This window comes from Pomacea canaliculata, linkage group LG11 (assembly GCF_003073045.1).
Source record: "Pomacea canaliculata isolate SZHN2017 linkage group LG11, ASM307304v1, whole genome shotgun sequence".
Classification (NCBI taxonomy): domain Eukaryota; kingdom Metazoa; phylum Mollusca; class Gastropoda; order Architaenioglossa; family Ampullariidae; genus Pomacea; species Pomacea canaliculata.
In genome coordinates this window covers 12,401,345-12,419,782 of record NC_037600.1, presented here as the reverse complement: position 1 = coordinate 12,419,782, position 18,438 = coordinate 12,401,345, and the positions used below count along the sequence as shown (strand labels likewise).

The 18,438-nt window shown below is 40.4% G+C and overlaps 2 protein-coding genes across 2 annotated transcripts; one reads left to right on the top strand and one right to left on the bottom strand.

Moving 5' to 3' along the window:
- Positions 1-7: 7 nt before the first annotated feature.
- Positions 8-7,259, top strand: LOC112575752. The gene is made up of 11 exons (XM_025257759.1): positions 8-160; positions 510-571; positions 987-1,105; positions 1,281-1,445; positions 1,919-1,965; positions 2,465-2,576; positions 3,113-3,277; positions 5,355-5,397; positions 6,074-6,201; positions 6,558-6,725; positions 6,994-7,259. Exons 1-11 carry the CDS (start codon positions 158-160, stop codon positions 7,089-7,091), a joined length of 1,110 nt encoding a protein of 369 aa, XP_025113544.1. The 5' UTR covers positions 8-157; the 3' UTR covers positions 7,092-7,259.
- A 515-nt stretch (positions 7,260-7,774) lies between these two features.
- On the bottom strand, positions 7,775-11,853 carry LOC112575751 (homeobox protein ceh-31-like). The gene is made up of 3 exons (XM_025257758.1): positions 11,637-11,853; positions 9,192-9,444; positions 7,775-8,292 (listed from the first exon to the last, which is right to left on the bottom strand). The coding sequence occupies exons 1-3, from the start codon at positions 11,851-11,853 to the stop codon at positions 7,953-7,955; spliced, it is 810 nt and encodes a 269-aa protein (XP_025113543.1). The 3' UTR covers positions 7,775-7,952.
- Between the last annotated feature and the right edge of the window lie 6,585 nt (positions 11,854-18,438).

Here is an 18,438-nt window from a genome sequence, read left to right as displayed (position 1 = left end):
ACCCAACCCATCTAGTACTGGTCCGACCTGGAGCTGCTAGACTAAGGTCTTTTATCATTAGGACGCCGACGTTTCAGATTTTATCACAAAATCCACTTCAGTCAGGTACATCAGAGCAAAGGTAACAAGGACTGAAAGCTGCACAAGTGATTTTAAAATGGTGAGGAGTTCAAAATTTTTGTGGTTGTATTTTTGAGGCCGTTAGCTGGTCATAAAAGCAAGCTTGGATAGATTTTGCGTTATTTGAAAACACGATCGAGTCCTCATGAAGAAGATTATTAACAGGGAGATGCTGAAAGAAGTAACAGTTTGTTTTTAAGAACGTGCCACGTCTCTAGAAAAATAAAAAAAGAGAGAGACAAGGGAAGAGAGAAAGAGCAAGAAACATCAGATACCAAGCAAAATAAGTAAAGATAATGATGACGATGAGGACAGTCTGTATTCCGAACTTTATATACTGAACGCTGTTTTCTGGCTAAATGTTGTATTTTAAACATTGTTTATTTCAGAACTGTTGTTTCCTTGTCGTCCTTATAGCCAGTCTCCTATGCACCAGCCATGGGCAAAATGTGTAGGTCTCTTATCTACTCTTTCGGGATAAAGTCCATTCTTAACTGGGCAAAGGTCCAAAAGCCTCAACCGTCCGCAGTGTCTTAAAGTCTTTATGGACATCTTGGCAAATAACACTTTGGACTTAACTTCAATATGTTCTCTGAAGTTCCGATTTAACTAGAATTCACCCTGAAATCACTGATTTCTCATGATCTTGACACTCAAACCTTGGTAGACTTGGTCAAATAATCGTCCCCATTTGTCCTGTCAAGAATTAAAGGACATTTACAGAAGAGGCTGCTGGGTACGATATGTGTGTAGAATGTACAAACATGAAAAATGTTCTTTCGTTTGATGCAATGACTTCGGCAATTTATTATTACTTTATGATGTGTGTGTTTATTATGTGTTTATTACTTGTGTGTGTGATGTAGTCACAGCCTGGACATGTTTGGTCTGATCAACATCCTCTACATGAAAGCTGACCAAAACCTCGATGGTGTCATCAGCAGGTCAGAGCTGGACAGCGTTTACACCGGCTTTGACCGCAACCGTAGGTGGCGCTTCCTACATCATGGGAAATCAAGGGCTAGCCTACCGTCTTGTCTACGTATAGTTATTTAGCAGTTTCCAGACCCATTTTGTTTTATGTTACTATAATAATAATAACAACTCAAACACGTACACATTTACTTACAGACTCATAACAAGTTTGTCTATTACCGCAGGGGACAAAGTGATCTCGCAGACAGAGTTTACCTCCCTCTGGACGGCAATAACTCAGATGACCCAGGAGGAGGCAACAGCCTTCTTCCTACTCGCAGATCTCGATGACAACGAACAAATCGACTCCAACGATTTGAGCGCCATTTATCAGCGCTTTGACCTCAATGGTATTTAATTTACAAAAGTCTTGTTGTGCTGTAGCCGACTGTTCTCAAACCCTGAGCGGAGCAACAGCTAACAGCTGATTAGCATGTTTCCATGTGTCTCACAACAATAATTAATCTGAAATGTCAAGCCATAGGCAACAGACTACACAAACGAAATCAGCCAGAAATTATAGCAAGCTAATGAAACTAAATGAAAGAAAAGTGAGAAATAAAATGAGGAAGAGCTTAAACTGATGGCTGATGAAATCTTCATGATAAAAACTAAAAGCGAAATTTCAACACATTTTAAAAAGTGTGTGTGTGTTTGAAGAAGTGAGAGAAAAGGGAAGGCTTACTGTTTGCAATCTTCAGGTGTAGTGTTTTATGCACCTTGTAATCTGTTCCTTTTTTTCCCCTTGGCAGCATTGTTTGCTCTGTACTTTTAATGTTCACCTCTCCCCCAACTCCCTCCTTTATTCCACATTGAAATCTAGGTGACGGCAACGTGCAGGCCGAGGAATTCAACCTCAAGTGGCAACAGGTGAGCCGACGATTAGTTTGGCAACTGTTTAACTCGCTCTAAAAATATCTGTCTGTCTGTCTGCTGTCTGTCTGTTGATTTTCTATCCGTCTGTCCATCTGTTCGTCTGTCTGTCTGTCTGCCTGCCTTCTTGCCTGTGTATTTATTTGTCTGTCCGTATGTCCATTTGTCTCTACTTACCTGTCTGTCTATGTGTCGACCTGTGTTTTCTCTCTGTCTGTCTCTCCTGCTAGCACAATTAGCACTTAAGTATGGGACAGATACCTATACAGGTGTTTAGTTAGAGCACAGTCATGAGAGAAATAGAGAGTGGGAGGAGGTCGATTAAAACAATTCAAACCCTGTTCATGTCTACTGTAATTGCTTTTCCTGATTTCTTTCTTATAACCAAAAGCATTCATTTCATCTTCACAGTTCAATTAAATATGCTATTTCGAATTACAACCTGATGCACACCAATTACTCGCTATACAAACATTGTTTTAACTTCTGTCACCAGTTGTATCACGAGGCGCCGATCGCCGTTCTGTACACTGAGGCCGACACCAACAAGGATGACGAGCTCCAGGAAGCAGAGTTTTCTCGCCTCTTCTCTCCCTTTACCTCGAAATGTTGGTATCTCTGCTTCTTCTCCGTTTCTACTTCTTCTACTGCTAGTGCTCAACCTACAACCCATACTTAGCCTACTTGACCTACTCCTTGTCAACCTAATACTGCTGCTACTCAACCTACTCTTCCTCAGCCTGCTACTACTCCTAAACCTACTGCTATTATTACTACTATTTCTCAACCTATTATTCATAATTCCATTATTATTGCTAAGCTGCTAAACTACCACTGCTGCTGCTAGTGGTGGTGCTTCTCTGGTTACTGCCATAGCCACCTCTGCTATGTACATCCACCAACTTCAATCAGAACCCTAAGCAGTAGTCATTGATCACGTCTTTTAATATTTGCATGCAATGAAATATAGTCGTAGGAGAAAGTACTTAAATTCACCTTTATGATATAAATATAAATTATGTGTATGTGCGCGCGTGCGTGTGTGAGAGACAAAGGGAATAAAAGATTGTCCTCTGCAAACACGTGTATAAGTGTACATGCGGTTTTGATGTCTTATAAAATCGGAATTTTTTTTACTTTCTAGCCGACGGTTCAGTGACAAAAGCTGATTTTGAAAGCGGTTGGACCAAGTCCATTGGCTTTGCAGCCGACGCGGACTCTGTTTTTCGTCTCTGGACACCAACCATGATGGCATTCTCACGACAGGGGAAGTCAGCCATGCATTCCATACCTTTGACGTCAGCCGTGAGTTGCATCCCTTGAGAGTTTAATGGCTGGGGAATAAACGTTCCTTCCCCAACTCTATAGTGCTCGTCTACGGCGGCTGAAGCATTTTAATAACTATATACTAGCATCGTATTTTTTTTTCTCCGTTTTTCAGCGCAGCATCAATTAACTATTTTTTTAATTGAAATTCAAAGCGCAGCTCTAAATAATCTCTGTAACTACATAACTTCGAATCCAGTTTTTTTCTCCAGCTAGTCTTGACTGTGATCTTACTCCTACACTTTCATACTATGCTGGGGTGTCTATGTATATTTGTTGATATTTCTGATCCATGTATGTATTTATTGCTATAATTATATATTTGTATGTTTTTCTTTCGTGAAGCGCACTGAGCCTACTTTAAAGTGTGAATATTTGCAGTAAACATTTGCCTCTTACTATAAATAAATAAGTTATATACTGATGATGTGGTGTTTTTTCCTTAGATAACGGCAGTATTGATCTACTAGAACTTCTTGCGGTACGTAATCACCATATAAAGTAAAATATTAACATATGTAGCTGTTCCTCTAGCCTAGATTATGTTCACATAGCAGCTAAGTATGTGTAACAGTCAGCTGTAGCTTACCCATGATTCTTTGCGGCGTCTTTTTTTAAAAAAATAGTTAATTCATTCTTTACTCACTTATTCGATTGTTCAATCAATCAAAGTCTCACACTCATTCATTTTCTCTGTCGACCTTTAGCTTATTGTCTCCAACTTCTTTTAGCCCCCAACATGATTAGTCACATACAACCATCCTACATTAAAATCTTTTTTTCCTTTGAATATAATTACAGATCGGCAAGGTGTTCCCGACAAGAGCTCCATAGCCCCTTGTTTTCAGCCATCATTCAAATAAAAGACGTTTTCAGAAAGTATGTGAAAGAAATGAATAAAAGTGATGGCGTATCTGTAGGTTTTGAAACCACTTCCACTTCATTGGCGTGGTTGCTGATCTCTGTGTGTAATAAAATATGTACAAGACCTGAAACAGTTCCTATTTTCTATTCTTGTGTGTGTGTGTGTGTGGGCGTGTGAGATTCAAAGAAAGAAATAGGAGTTGCAACCATCATGGCACAGGGAGAAATAAGGTAAGAGTCTAACAAGCAAGAATGATAATGGAAACAATAAAATGGGGAACTCAGGGGGAAGCGTCTTGTTTCAGAAGTTAAAAAAAAATGTCCAGACCCCGCGGACACCACATTTCATAGATATTTTTACCTTAGGATACATCGAGTCTCACCCTCACTTCATAACTACCCCGTCAGGTGCCTTAGTTATGAAACGAGAGTAAGTAGCATTCACCCAAGGGCAACATAGAAAGCCTCTTGTTTTTACAGTTACAATACCCAACCTCGTGGATACCACTTTTTTCTTTACCTTCCAGAAATTTTGCTATCTCTTGATAACTTCAGATTCAGGGGTAAACAACATCTGCTGTGTCTGGACATCACTTGATAGCTTCAGAAGCAAAACACACCCTGTTGCCCTGTATGTTCTGAGAGTGGGGTAAGATGGAGGAAGGGAGAGTCCTTCGAGTCAAACTATAACGACTTCACTTCCTTCGTCAAATTCCCATCGCCACATTAAGAATTAATCTCGATATTCCTGATTTAGACGAACAGAAATCGAAAACTTCACACAAACCGAAAGCTGGAACGTTCGATTTCAAGCCTAAGGCCTTGACATCAAACCGGTTTTGTTTAAAACCCAAAACAGTGTTAACATATAATTTTATTCTTTTATGTACAGTTTTAGTTTTGAACAGATAAGTTATTTTGAGCTGTATTCCTTAGTCGTCCAACAACAACAACAAAAAATAAATACGCCTGATTTTAGAAGTAAACTTGCCTGAGACCAACACCATGTGCCCTCGCCAAAATCTTATCTACTGTAGGTCGGTGGAACTGACAGTTTTCAAAGGTTGTAAATGCAGTTTTTAGTCGGCCTCAAGCAAACCGAGGCTGAAATGTCAGTCTGTTATCTATCTCCTGCACCTGGCAGACGACATTGCTGTATGACCGTTTGCAAGACAGAACGTAACAGTTTACCTGAGAAATGGCGCCTGTGACTTTTCTGCTTCTCGTGGCGATGATAAGGTAAGTATTTGCACGGGATTTCTAGTCATGTTACATTCGCAGCTGAAGACAGTTGTTGACTGATAAATATCGACAAATATTTGATCAAGTTCGTGGGCTTTTACCTGACGGTTATGTAAATATTCTGTATATAATATACTATAGTTTCAGAAAGAATGACCGCTAAGATACTAATCCTTCTCTCTACAGGTTTTGGTCTGTGCTTTGTCTTCAAATCCGAGACAAAGATTAGATTAGTGTGTGTGTGAGTTACTACGAGAGTGCTAAAGTATAGTATATGAGAGTGTCTGTATCAGACTGAGTACATGACTGAAGTATGTATATGTTGAGAGAAATGTATTTAAAAATTCATGTTTCTAACAGATCGTTAATCATCTTTTTAAATTTAAAAAAAACAACCTTTCTACTAATACCGCCACTGCCGAGACCACCACCAATAATAATAATAATAATAAAATAATAATAATAAATAAATAAGAAGAAGAAGAATAAATAAATAAAAAATTTAAACACGCTGGTCCTTCCTAGCAGGATCTGAAGGAGCATTTCACTGTTCTAGGACCGCCAAAAAATAGTTTAAAAATTTAATTTTATATTTACTGACACTGGTTGAGTGGCAGTGTAGCTGTACTGTCATGTCTGACAAAGATTGCTCACAAGAATATTCCTCGTGCAGCCCGTCTGTGTTCTCCAGCTTCCGAGCCCTTGAAGGAGACTGTGCTTTTCGACTGGCGGACTCCAACCAAGATGGCTTTCTTCTGATGCAAGACCTTTTAAAAATCTTCTTCAGTTTTGATACAAACAGTGAGAAAAGTTGAATGGAAACATTTTAAAAGAAAACGCTTGCATGAATACAACTGATTGCTCAAAACATCTTCAGTATTGCTCAAGATGGATTGAATGTGTAAAAACTTGACATGGGGCCGCCATCAACACTGAAGTTGTACCTCTATTTCCCTACGGGGATGATACAGTAACTCGTAATATTTTACAGAGAGAGAGAGAGAGAACTTGACCACGTGGTTAACGGGTTTTTATTCTCTCTTTCTAAAAACAAAGCAAGTCGAGAAAGACATGGCTCTCTTCTGCTTCATTTCAATACCTATGAACTTGAAACAAATTTACTGCCACTCATAATTCAATTTTTTTCTGGGTGACAGATGACACCATAGTGACGAGGACAGAGTTTATCGCCGACTGGACCACACGCTTTGACCTGGGCAACAGAGGGGAGGCGTCCAGGCTGTTTGACCGCGCTGACGTCACAAAGGACGGTCACATCGGGCGAGATGACCTGCCTGAGATCTTTGCTTACTTTGACATGAATGGTAATGAGATAAGTTTATTTAAATACGGGGCACACTCGTATCCGTCTACATATTGTCGTCTAAACACATAGAGATATTGATCTGTCATAGCAAGTGACCATGATCCTTTGTTCAACATGCTGTTTGTAAGCTTGTATATTAAGAATAGAGATAGAAGATCTTTTTTGGAATAACATTTAACATTGTGAAGAAAGCCCGGACTCTGACTTTTGTTGACATTTTCTACTCTGTGAGTAAATTTTTGCTGTTTCTGTCTTCTGATGTGCAGGTGACGGCCATGTGGATAAGAACGAGTTTCTCACCCAGTGGAGTGACCTGCGTCTAGAGGCCATAGACACCATCATCCTCACACCTCGAACTGGCTAGACATGCTACATGCATATATATGTATACAAACAAACAAACACATATATACAAACACACATGCACGCACGCATATACACACAAAACACACACACACACATATGTAAAAGGTTCTCCTGTCATCGCGCACTTCTGATGACAAACGATGAAATAAAAAAACTGTAGATAAGTCTTTTTGACTCAGATATGCTACAGTTGGTTTTTGAATACCGTCCTCTGCCTTTGAAATATTATTGCTATTGGAGTATTACTGCCGCTAAAATAACAGATAACTGACAAGACTGCACGTGAAGCTCTAACACACACACTAACACACACACACATCCTACCTGTGAGAGAACATTGAGTCACAAATATTTCCAAGAACATTCTCTTCTACACCTGTTGTCACTGTCCTTCCTTGTTTCGTTAACTGAACGTAAATGTGTGGGTCTTTATGAAAACTCTCAATGTTGACTACAAGCTTCATACATCCACTGCTCCTCGCCTACAGACATTTCGAGAAAACATTTACACTGACAGGTCAAAGGTCCATCAGGAATACGGACTGAGGTTAAAATAAACTTCACCGCGGGAATGTTTTCATACAACTGCAGGGTCACTCATTTTTCAGTGCAGTAGTCTATGTGTGGGTAAAGAGACTAAAGCCTGCAACACTTACAGGAATTAAAATCTCAGTTCAAGTCTTCCGCTGTCCTTTAACCCCAGTTGAAGAAGGTCAAAGCACTCAAAGGCCTAAGTTCGAGCAAAACCTGTTTTCTCGATGAAATCCAAATTGAAAGAATACTTATAAAATACTGCTGAATGGCGACGACGACAACAACAACAATAACAAGACAACAATCCCTTAGGATAGTCAGTGCATCAAATTCGTTTTTCGATGACCGGCGCAAGAGCTGCTGGCAGACCCGAATAGGGAACTGTCGTCTGCAAACCAGACAAATGGAACAGCGCCGCCTGGTGCGGAAGTGTCGGTCTAGGGGCCACCACTCCGCCGACTACCTGCGCCACGTCACTACTTCCGGTGGGAAGAGGATGAGCGAATCGGGGAATGAGGCCGTCCATGGAGGAGATGAAGGAGGCGGCGTGAGGATGGAAGGAGGCCCAGTAGGGGTTGGTCTGTAGCACCCGCTGCACCGCCGCCAGGTTGCTGGCCTCCGTCAGCAGCTCCAGCCCCACAGCCGTCTGCCGCTTCCACTTCGTCCTGCAATACATTGTTACACAGTCACACCAGTGTTCTGACAGTTCTAACCATAATGCATCAGGGTCTGGAACTCTTGGCACTGATTAGAAAGTGCAAGGAAATTCCAGAGTGAATGGGCTTGACTGACATTTTATACTGTAATATGACATAAGAACCTCCTCCAACCATTTATATTTTAATTTTATTAAAATAATATTTTACTTTATTCCATCATATTATTATCATTATTCAATTGCCAGTCTGTGTTTACAAGGGACACAGTATAAGCCAACTTTGTACTTTTTTTTACATTTAGTATTCGACCTAAAGGGAGAGAAGAAAGTTAAGTCAGACCTACCACGATAAGAAAAGCTTAAAATATAAACATTAATTTATTGACTATACGCCAGTCAGAAAATAAATAACCGGTCGGTTATCTGCCTTTTTTCAGACGTTAAATTAGAGTTGTTATTAAAGAAACAAACGTACCACAACATGAATAATTTTTATAGCATAATTATAATTGTAATTTTAATACTTTGAAGTTTTTTAAACACTTTATTATAAATACCTTAATTGTTGTCAAAGACAATAATCCGTTGACTTCTTTGCTTTAATTGTTAACAGTGTTAAAATAATATAACTTCCTCTCAGTCTTTCTTAAATTGCAGTTGTGGTTTTCACTTGGTATGTAACAATCTGTTACCCAATGGTTATGTCAAAGACATTGTTTGGTTCACGCAGGACACGATCACCACTAAGATTAGTCTGTTCCTATTTATGACTGTTACGGAAGCTTTTGCTGGCAATGCCATGCTTTTCTTTTCTTTTGTCATTTTTCTGTCTTTTTTTTTTTTTTTTTTGAGGGGGGTAGAGGGCGTTCTACCGTGTGGTACGCTGTACAACATGCAAGCTCTCACCGTCTGTTCTGGTACCAAGTCTTGACCTGGGTGTCAGTCAAGCCCAGCTTGCTGGCCAGCTCCAGACGGTCCTGTACACTCAGATACTTCTGCCGCTCGAAGCTCCGCTCCAGGCACCGCAGCTGCTGGTCACTGAAGGCCGTCCGCGCCTTGCGGGGCCGCTTGGACCTCAGCAACAGCAACGGCGACGACTGTTGATCATTAACCTCGTCATCACCCGCTCTACCAGATACACCAGGACCGAAAAAAAAAAGTCAAAGAGGGTTAGTAAACTATAAATCTTGCACCTACTGGCTGTAAGAGTAGCTGTCAAGTGGTTCATCATGTCAAGAGTGTGGTATTCTGGTGAGAAAGGTGGATCTTGATGCGTCATCCGTTTCATATTTTTTTCTTTCCTAGCAAATCAGGATCACATCAGTCCCGAACGGACAGAAAAATATTTCCAGTTGCTGGCACTAGAGGACGCTCAACGAGGCAAATTTCTTGCCCGCAAACTGACCTTAACTAAACTTACACTGAGCGAGACTAAGACTACAAGACCACGAAGCCTTGCTGACACCTGCTAAAAATCTTTGTCCACTAGAATAACGGGGGAGGGAAGGATGATATATTTGCGTGTGCGGGCGTAAATGTGTGTCTGTGTGTTCGAGTGTCTGCACGAGTATTACGAAGTGCGGACACAAAAGCGTTTTCTTCTCACTTGTACCTACTGTATGAGTTGTACTGCTTCCAATAAAATTTCCGAAATGGTTGTTTGATTACTTCTAAATTGCGAATCTTTCATTTGTTATTGAGACATTTGTATATTCTTCCTTCCCCTTACTTTTTCGTTAATCCCATCCATTCTCCGTTTCTTTCGTTCCTTTTCACTTTTATTCCTTCCTAGATTTCATTTAATGTTTTCGTTAATTTTTTTCTTATTGTGCTTTTGACAGAAATTACCGCCAAAGAGGGAAAAATCCGAAACCAATATACTTTGAGAATAGTCAAGGGAAGAAGAAAACAAGAAAGAACACCGATACACAAGCAAACCGTCAAAATAAAAGAAACAAATTTTTTTAAATGACGATTTTAGCAATTTTCTCCCTCGTTTTCACCATCATAACAATAATCATTATCGGTTTGAGATGCGTGGAGGGAAGGAGAAAAGAGAAACTCAGTATACTTGTAATCGTAATTACTTTCCCAGTATATAATCAATTCGAATCTCAATACACTCAAAGCAAATGCTTGGGTGTTCTGTCTTAAAAAAGAAAACTTGTCACAGACCCCCTATGTAAAATTTAGGTAACTTGCTGATATTTACTTGCATAGTCGTATAAACTAGGTATTCCATATAAAGTGTACATTCTGATTGTGTGTATGTATTTGTATTTCAGCCAGCAGTATGCTGATCATATGGATAGTGGTCGTTTGCTTGTGACAAAATCTTAACAATAAAGAATGTTAAATCCAGTCTGACAAACGCCCCCATTGTATGCAGGCGAGGTCTGTGTCAAAATAAAAAATTATTTTTCTTCTAAACCACCATTTGAATATTTTAGCCTGCCATTCACAAGAAATGTCTTCAAAGCTTTCTGAATAAATCATAAAGCAACTGTTTAGAATAATGATTCTTTTTCTTTGAAATGCTCTGGTGTAGGATGTTTTGACATTTATGTGATTATTTGCAAAGGAAGCACCCCAGCGAGGACTGCACCCAAATAATAATTTTTGTTTTTTTATTTTATTGTATAAACTACCTTCGGTTATACGCACGTCAAGTTGATAAACTTAAATTTATGAATAGCAAAATATGCAAATGCATCATAAAAATCCGATGTTACTTGTTCAAATGACGACAGTTCTTTTTAGGCGAATAAAATGTTTATATTTAACACAGTTCCTCAAAAAAATTGAAAGAATGCACCACCTTAAAAAATTCAAGGATCTTGAAAAAAAATATATATATAAGTGGTTTTAATTCATGGCAGACTTACGACTCTTCTTTAAGGAATCCTTAACCGTGGGGAGAAAATGGACAAAACATTTCGTGAAAGTTTGGCAAAGTGTTTACATGACCGTTTCTCGAAATTCTGTCGTACTTGGGCAAAAGTTTAATAGTCGGTTAAAACGACCTTTATAGAGAAAATGAAAAGAAAATAGTTGTCATGGATATCATTGACGAGGTGTGATGACTTTAATGATGGTATTTCTTGCAAAAAAGAGGTTCTGGAAGTAACAAGGGTCTTGAAAGTCAATTTTTGTGTTTGAGAGCTAAACGGCATCGTGCACACGATTATTAACGATCAGGGTGAAAAAGGTTAATAACGAGTAATTTTGTAATTCTTCTTAATGCCAGCTGTGCCTCCCACTGCCTACAAACATAAATGTACATCTTATCGTTGTTATCTTGTTATTTCTGTTGCATTAAGATATCATAACGCCGTCCCTTATTTTGCTTACCTCTCTGAAAAATATTTTCGTCGTCGATGCTATTATCGCTGTCTCCATCCTCCTCATCGTCGTCGTCATTGTCGTCGACGTCGGTCACAGGCGCAAGCAGCGGCGAGCGACGCGAAGACAGGTGAAGGTTCACAGGTAGAGTGCTGCCGCCTCTCTTCTCGCACCTGGACGCGACTCTCGACAGCGTCTGCGTGTCCCTGAGGATGTCCGTGATCATGAACGACGGTTTCGATGACGACACACGAGCCGGGGATGGAGGTGATGGAGGAAGCCTCTTGTTGGCTGACGTCTGGTGGACGTCGTTCACCTGGAGTACGTCACCCACCACCGGCGTTACGCACTTCTTGTCGCATGACGAACGTTTCTGGGTCGGACTGTCCCACAAAGGTCTTGCGGACCTTCTTGTGTCTTTCTCTGCTTTTGGTCTTGGTCGAGGGCAGTAACCGTTTCATCGGATTCACTTTTGCCACGGAGGTCGGCAGAGTTGGTTGATTCTGTGAAAAGCGTTCGCGAGGAGCACGGAAAGAACTAAATGGATGAAAGGTCTTACGTGCGAGAGTTCTCAGAGTGCAGTCAGTTGTTGATGTCATCGCTGGTGTGTCTGTGGTGTCCTCTTCGGAGTCCGTGCGTGGGTCCAGGACAGAATTGCTGTGTTTCCCTTGCCAGGAGCAGTCCTTGTTGACCTGCCGATATCTGTGCACTTTTGAGGTTAGAGTATTGATGCTGTGATCTTCAACAACCCCATGTCTTTGTTTAGGGTCAAAGGTTTCTAAGTGGGCGTATTCTGAAATCTGAACAGTCTTTTCAGGTTTCTGGAAATGAGAAACACTGGAAATGGGCTTATAAAAGGAGGAGTGTTCCTCCGTAACTCTCACACCGTCGATGACATCAATCGCTGACTGGTTATCTACGCCATCGACATCAATTATCTCCGATTCGTCCAACTTAATCTCCTCGTCGTCGTCTGCTTCTTTGGTGTGATGTTTCCTATCTTGACCCTCGGTTTCAGCAATGCACGCAATGCTTTCCATTTTCCGAGAGCGTTTGTCAAGATGATAGAAATGTCACAATGATATGGAAGTTTGGAACTTTCACATTTAATTTTATGAAAAGTATAAAGTACTCTTGAGAACTTTCACTTTGAAAAAAGTTTTAGTCACCAGACTGCATCTTTTGCGAAGAACGCAGCACACACCTACACAAATACAACCATCGGGGCCAAAAGGCAGTTTGATCACATTACCTAACGACGAACCTTCTTTGGTGTAAGCGGACTTTCCAGCGAAGCGGATTGCTACACCAATCTACCGATTCGTTTACAAAGAGCCATGAAAGCCAGAAGGACAAAGGCATTTTCAAAGTCATTTAGCTGAGCCCTCGGCAACCACTGAGGACACACAATCTCAATGGCACCCGCAGTAAAGGCGAAGGTTTCCTGAAATGCCAGGAAGTTTGAGGCAGGTACCTTAAATCCATGATCTGGAGGGAGGCAGGGAGGGGATTCGTGGAAAGGGGTAGGGGATGTTTGTGGGGAAAGGGGTGTGGGGGTGGGAGCGACGGCGCAAGCGACAGTCCATCGCGAGGTCTTCTTCAACTGGGCAGCTTCAAGCAGACGACAGCCAAGCATGCTGGGATGTCTTCGACCAGCTGAACGAAAAGCTGACGACGATTTTCGGAAACGACCGGTTATGGAAATGGGGGTGTGGTGGAGGAGTGAGAATGCTCCGTATTATGAACATGAGAAAATTAGAGAGCCCGAAATGGCGAGATGAATGAACGGCTGCCAGAGGGTTTCATGGAGATGGAGTCACGTGACTGGATTGAGATTACAGCTTGTGACTGATTTTGAAACCATTATTATTTTCATATCTCAAACAGAATCCTTTGCTAAGCTACAACCCTCAGCTACCCGAGAAAATAAATGTCAATGTCCTTAGTGTTTTTGTGTTTCGTGTTCTAAATTTCCGCACGGTGTAAGAATACGTGTAGCCCTGTAGGTGCAGGAGAGAACTGTACGGAGGCGACATTATGTTCCGTTGGATTTGCCCTTTGTGTACCTCTTTCCGCCAGCCCTGCCTGTTTTTCATGGATGATTACTCTCCAGCCTTCTCGCCATTTCTGCGTGTGCCACGCCCTCTTCTTCTTCAGCCAATCACGATGCTAGCAATAAGTTGGCGAAACAGAGAGCCTCCTCCTCTGGGACCGTCCTCATCTTCCCTGCCAAGCGCTTGCGCCTACGCATCTTGCATTTGTCATCCTCCTCATCATCATCATCATCATCATCGTCGTCGTCATCATCATCTTTAGCAACTTCAGACATGACTTTTCCACTTGTTTTCGTTTCGCAATTTTTTAAATTACTGAATATGAAGTCCAGTCCATTAGACAGACTCAACTGGTCAGAGAACCGACATAGGCAAATGCTTCACACACATGTCGGCTTCAAATCCCAGTTACCGACATTTTTCTATATACAGTTATGTGTGGGGGATAGCTGATGTGAATTTAAGTGTGTGTATGCATGTGTGTTTGCATGCTTGTCGCATTGGTATCACTTGTAAAGTGCGTTGAGCATACGCGAAAATAGCCCTATGTGTTGTTGTTGTTGTTGTTGTTGTTGTTGTTGTTGTTTTGTTGTTGTTGTTGTTGTTGTTGTTGTTGTTGTTGTTAGTCGCGTTTCCTGTGATTCCTGAAAAATAAAACGGTTCAATTACATTAATTATAAACTAATTAATTAATGAGCTTTCTCTCCAATACCTAAAACATGAAACTAGAGTTAGCTTGTGATGACCGGGATCTGTTCATAATATCAGAACCACATGCAACTGACTTATTGTTAAATTATTGCGTTTAAATTTTAAAAATAATCTTTTTTTCTTTGAACTGGGCCACAAATGTCAAGGCGTTTTAATAAGCAATTTTAGTGAGTCAGTTTTTTCCAAGAAGGGGAAAAAAAACATTATGCAGATCTTAAGCAACTGAACCAACACAAACAGTACAGAAGAAAGAAAAAAAGAAAAATATTTATTGTGAGTTCCTATATCAACTGAAATTTTTTAAAGTAAAACACAATAAATGTTACTGAGTACATACAGATGGTTTAGAAAAGGGAGAGAAATAATTACACCTTTGTTATTATTTTTAAATTTTCAAGGAGGCCACAAAGAAATGGTATAGGAAGGAAAGTGAGAAACTTCTGTCTGAACTGACTTGAGCAAGGATATTGTGAACAATCCCAGGTTTCGTGGAAGTTCACTTCTCCAACTCCTCAACAAACATTTTAAATATTCCATAAAAGTCAGAAGACTGCAGGCGGGTCTCCCGCTTCCCCTTCCCACTCCTCCTCCCTTGCCTGACTTTTTTCACCGGCACCCACAAGGACTCGTGGCCCGCTTGTAAGACCCGTGGCCCTGTCTTCTCTCTTGCTCACCTTTCCTCCCACACGCAGGTCCTTCGCCACCTCCGCCAGGAGAGTCCCGAGGAAGCCAGATGGTGTGAAATGAAGTCCCTATAGTCCCGGGGTCTGGGTGCACTTGAGGTGTGAATAGGATTAGGAGTTCGCTACGGACGCCGCGGCGTGGCTTGGGGTTAAAGGTCGACAACGATGAGCCACAACTTGCCTCAGAGAAGTCGTGCATGGAAGGACTTCCCCAGGTTTGTACCTGTTGTTGTTTTGTTCTGAGCATTCGTGTTCTTAAAGAAGAAAATTGTGTGTGCTAACGGAGTTTCTACGATCAGTCATATTGCTATATTTCAGCTACACCTTTTCAACTTCTTCAGAGTTATTTCAGCTTCATATGTATAAATACAATAAATATTTTATTTACTTTTGTTTTTGATATTAGTAGTACCCAAAAGTCATTCTACTTTATTGAAAATTTTAGTATTACATCTAAAATTCGTTTAAAATGTGGATGTCCTGAATTTTAAATTAAACCATAGTAAATAAATAAGACGTAGGCATACTTTAGGACGTAATTTTTCACTATAAACTAAAAGAAAACTTTTGGATGGGGACGCCTACCTGGTGAAAGATATCTGTGACTCTACATGAAAAGTTTACTGAAAGTGGCCAACGGGGACCCCCACAATCGTCGAACCCTTGGTCCCTGTCCCCCGATCTCCTACTCGAGCAGATTCGCTCAGCATTGGTATTCAATTTGTTGGAAAGGGTGTCGGGCTGCCAACAGTTTAAGCCGTGGGTGCCCCCGGGACTCAATTAAACCTTTGTGGTGGTTGCCAGAAGACGTGCGTTTGATAGACTGAGGGTAGCGATGGACCGGGTGACTCTTGCAGTACCCGACATGGTGAATACCTGCATTGTGTCCTGTCCGCGCCCCTCTCAGCAGAAAGTTGGTCTTCTTACGAGCGATTTCTTCACTATTCATAATGGTTCCTCCCCTTTTACAAACTTGCACCTTGAGGCTCACATGAGGTACGAAGAACTTTTTAACTTTCAATATAAAAAAAAAAAATCTTCAAGCTCTTCAATGTTAAGGATTGTTACTTATACAAAATGTGTAATTTTTCGTCTTCTACTTCTTCTTCTCTTCCATCCCCTTCGTCCTCTTGTTCTTTTATTATTATTATTTCTTGCTCAAATATTTTTTTATTTTATTTATTTATTTTTATTTTTTTTTTAGAGGGGGCGTCGTTAAGCTCGAGGTATTTTTTACTATTCGCCATTAAAGTAAATGTTTTGTAAATGCGTGCACTATCCCTTGATACTACTTCTAAACAGCGTTTGCTATGAAAATTGTATCTTTAATTATACGACTGAATCTGAATATAAAATTAGTGAGATGTATGCCCAGAATTTTTACACGAAATGCGATCGTCTTGTGTCCCTTTGCCTCCTATCTTCGCTTACTTTTCGTGCTTCACCATCATCTTCGTCGTCGTCATCACGACCATCACAACCATCACCACCGTCGTCCTCGTTGTTGTCTTTGTTATTATTGTTTTTAGTGGCACCGTTGTTTTTATTGTGGCATTGATAACAAAAATACCTTCTTCGTTCAGTTGCCCTAATTTCAAACAGGAAAGGAGTACAGCAAAAAAAAAAAAAATGAAACCTTTCTAAGTGGATCATTCCTTTCTCAGCCTCAGTACAATCGGGCAGCTGCCTGACATTCTCCACATTTATTTGTATTCTGTATAGCAGGATCGCTGTAAGGGCATCAAGTTCAGTTCACGGGGTGCACGGCCTTTCTTCCAGCGCCGTAAGCCGTTTCGTTCTCAACACGAGTTGCTACAAGACGACTGAAAGGAACTTTTCTCACCCGGGGTGCATTAAATCCTTTTCACGGAGCTGAAGAATTATACACTTCTCACCTCCTCGAAAGGGAGAAGGGGGAAGGTCTATACATTTCGACAGCAGTTGTAAGCCTTAGCTTGCAAATCTCGAGACTGGAAACATAAATTTTACAAAGAACAAAGAAAAGAACAGGATCCAGAGGCAGGAGGTGGGTGGATCTGATGTTGATGGCAATGGCGGGTGCTGTCTTGTGCTGATGCTTGTACTGGTAGTGGAGGGTTACATAACAAAATAAAGAGTACAATGTACGCTGTTTGTATACTGAAATGCAACTGTTTTGCAATAACTATTATAAACAATTCTCAGCAACAGAAATTAGAAATATCTTACTTTTCGGACTGATAAAGAAAGAAAAAAAGGGGAGAAACTGAAGAAAGGAGAATAAAAACAAACAAATTTTAAAATCAGATAAACAAAATTTCAAACATTAACAATACGGAACAAATTTTCAACAACCAAAAAAAAAATATATACAGATATAGAGCAATGACAGAGAAGAGATCGGTAAGCTGACCTATTGTAAAATAAAATGTTGTATAAATCTTCCAGAATATTCAATGTCGTACTCATTAATACGTTTGGACAAATTATTCTTTCAACACTCTATGTTGTACTAATTCATAGCTATATTAAATATTAAATATATGTATATAACTATATAAATATTAAGTCTTGCTGAATGTTCAGTGCTGTACTGATTAATAATTTTAATAAATAAATCTTGTGAAATATTCGGAGTAGTACTGATAGGCTTTTTTTATCATTTTCAGTTTTCAGAAACATTTATAGAATAATAATAATATACGGGCTTTGCTCCCTTTATTGGCATTCACTGTCAACGTCAACGTCACAATAAAGGGAGATAATTAAAATTGGGGAGAGCAACAAGAACTTTGAGCAGGAACTGATGGAATTCGACAGGACAATCACAGAGCCATTCCTCATCAGAAGCCAGTTTTTTCCTGTGACAGGGTCTCCTCCACAGTGACAAATGTCAGGCATTACAAGCTGTGAAATGGCTTTCCGGAACAACTTACGATGGCGCTAAAGGTCTGAGAGGCGAGTGAGTGGCTAGCAAGCAAAGTTTGAGCTGTCCTGTAGAAATCTTTCATCAGTAAATCTGGGAAACACTGTGTGACAAAGTCCCACAGGCTTTTGTACTCGAAGAGAGTTTCATGGATTCAGAAAGACAATGGTGGATTTTTAATATGTAGGTAAAATTTTGTACTGAGAAGGAGTGTAGTAAACTTGTGTGGGAGGATGCATGGTGGATTTTTGCAGTGAGATGGGTGCTGAAGATTGTGAACTGAGAAGATGAAGATGTGCTGAGAAATGAATGGAGGAGTTTTGTTCTGAGATAATGACAGGTGATTTTGTACTGAGAGGTGATGGGAGATTTTGTATGGACAGGACAATCAGGATTGAAATGGTAAGTGATCAGGCATTTTTTTTTTACTGAGAGGTGATGAGGGATTTTTACCTTGA

Excerpts from the sequence above, each read along its gene's own strand:
- LOC112575752 (XM_025257759.1), top strand. Across the intron at positions 1,106-1,280 it reads CACCGGCTTTGACCGCAACC|GGGACAAAGTGATCTCGCAG; the intron begins GTAGGTGGCGCT and ends CTATTACCGCAG. Across the intron at positions 5,398-6,073 it reads CTTCTCGTGGCGATGATAAG|CCCGTCTGTGTTCTCCAGCT; the intron begins GTAAGTATTTGC and ends TTCCTCGTGCAG.
- LOC112575751 (XM_025257758.1), bottom strand. The coding sequence starts at position 11,853 with ATGATCACGGACATCCTCAGGGACACGCAGACGCTGTCGAGAGTCGCG. Across the intron at positions 9,445-11,636 it reads CGAAAATATTTTTCAGAGAG|TTTTTTTTTTCGGTCCTGGT; the intron begins GTAAGCAAAATA and ends ACCCTCTTTGAC. Across the intron at positions 8,293-9,191 it reads ACTTGGTACCAGAACAGACG|GACGAAGTGGAAGCGGCAGA; the intron begins GTGAGAGCTTGC and ends AATGTATTGCAG.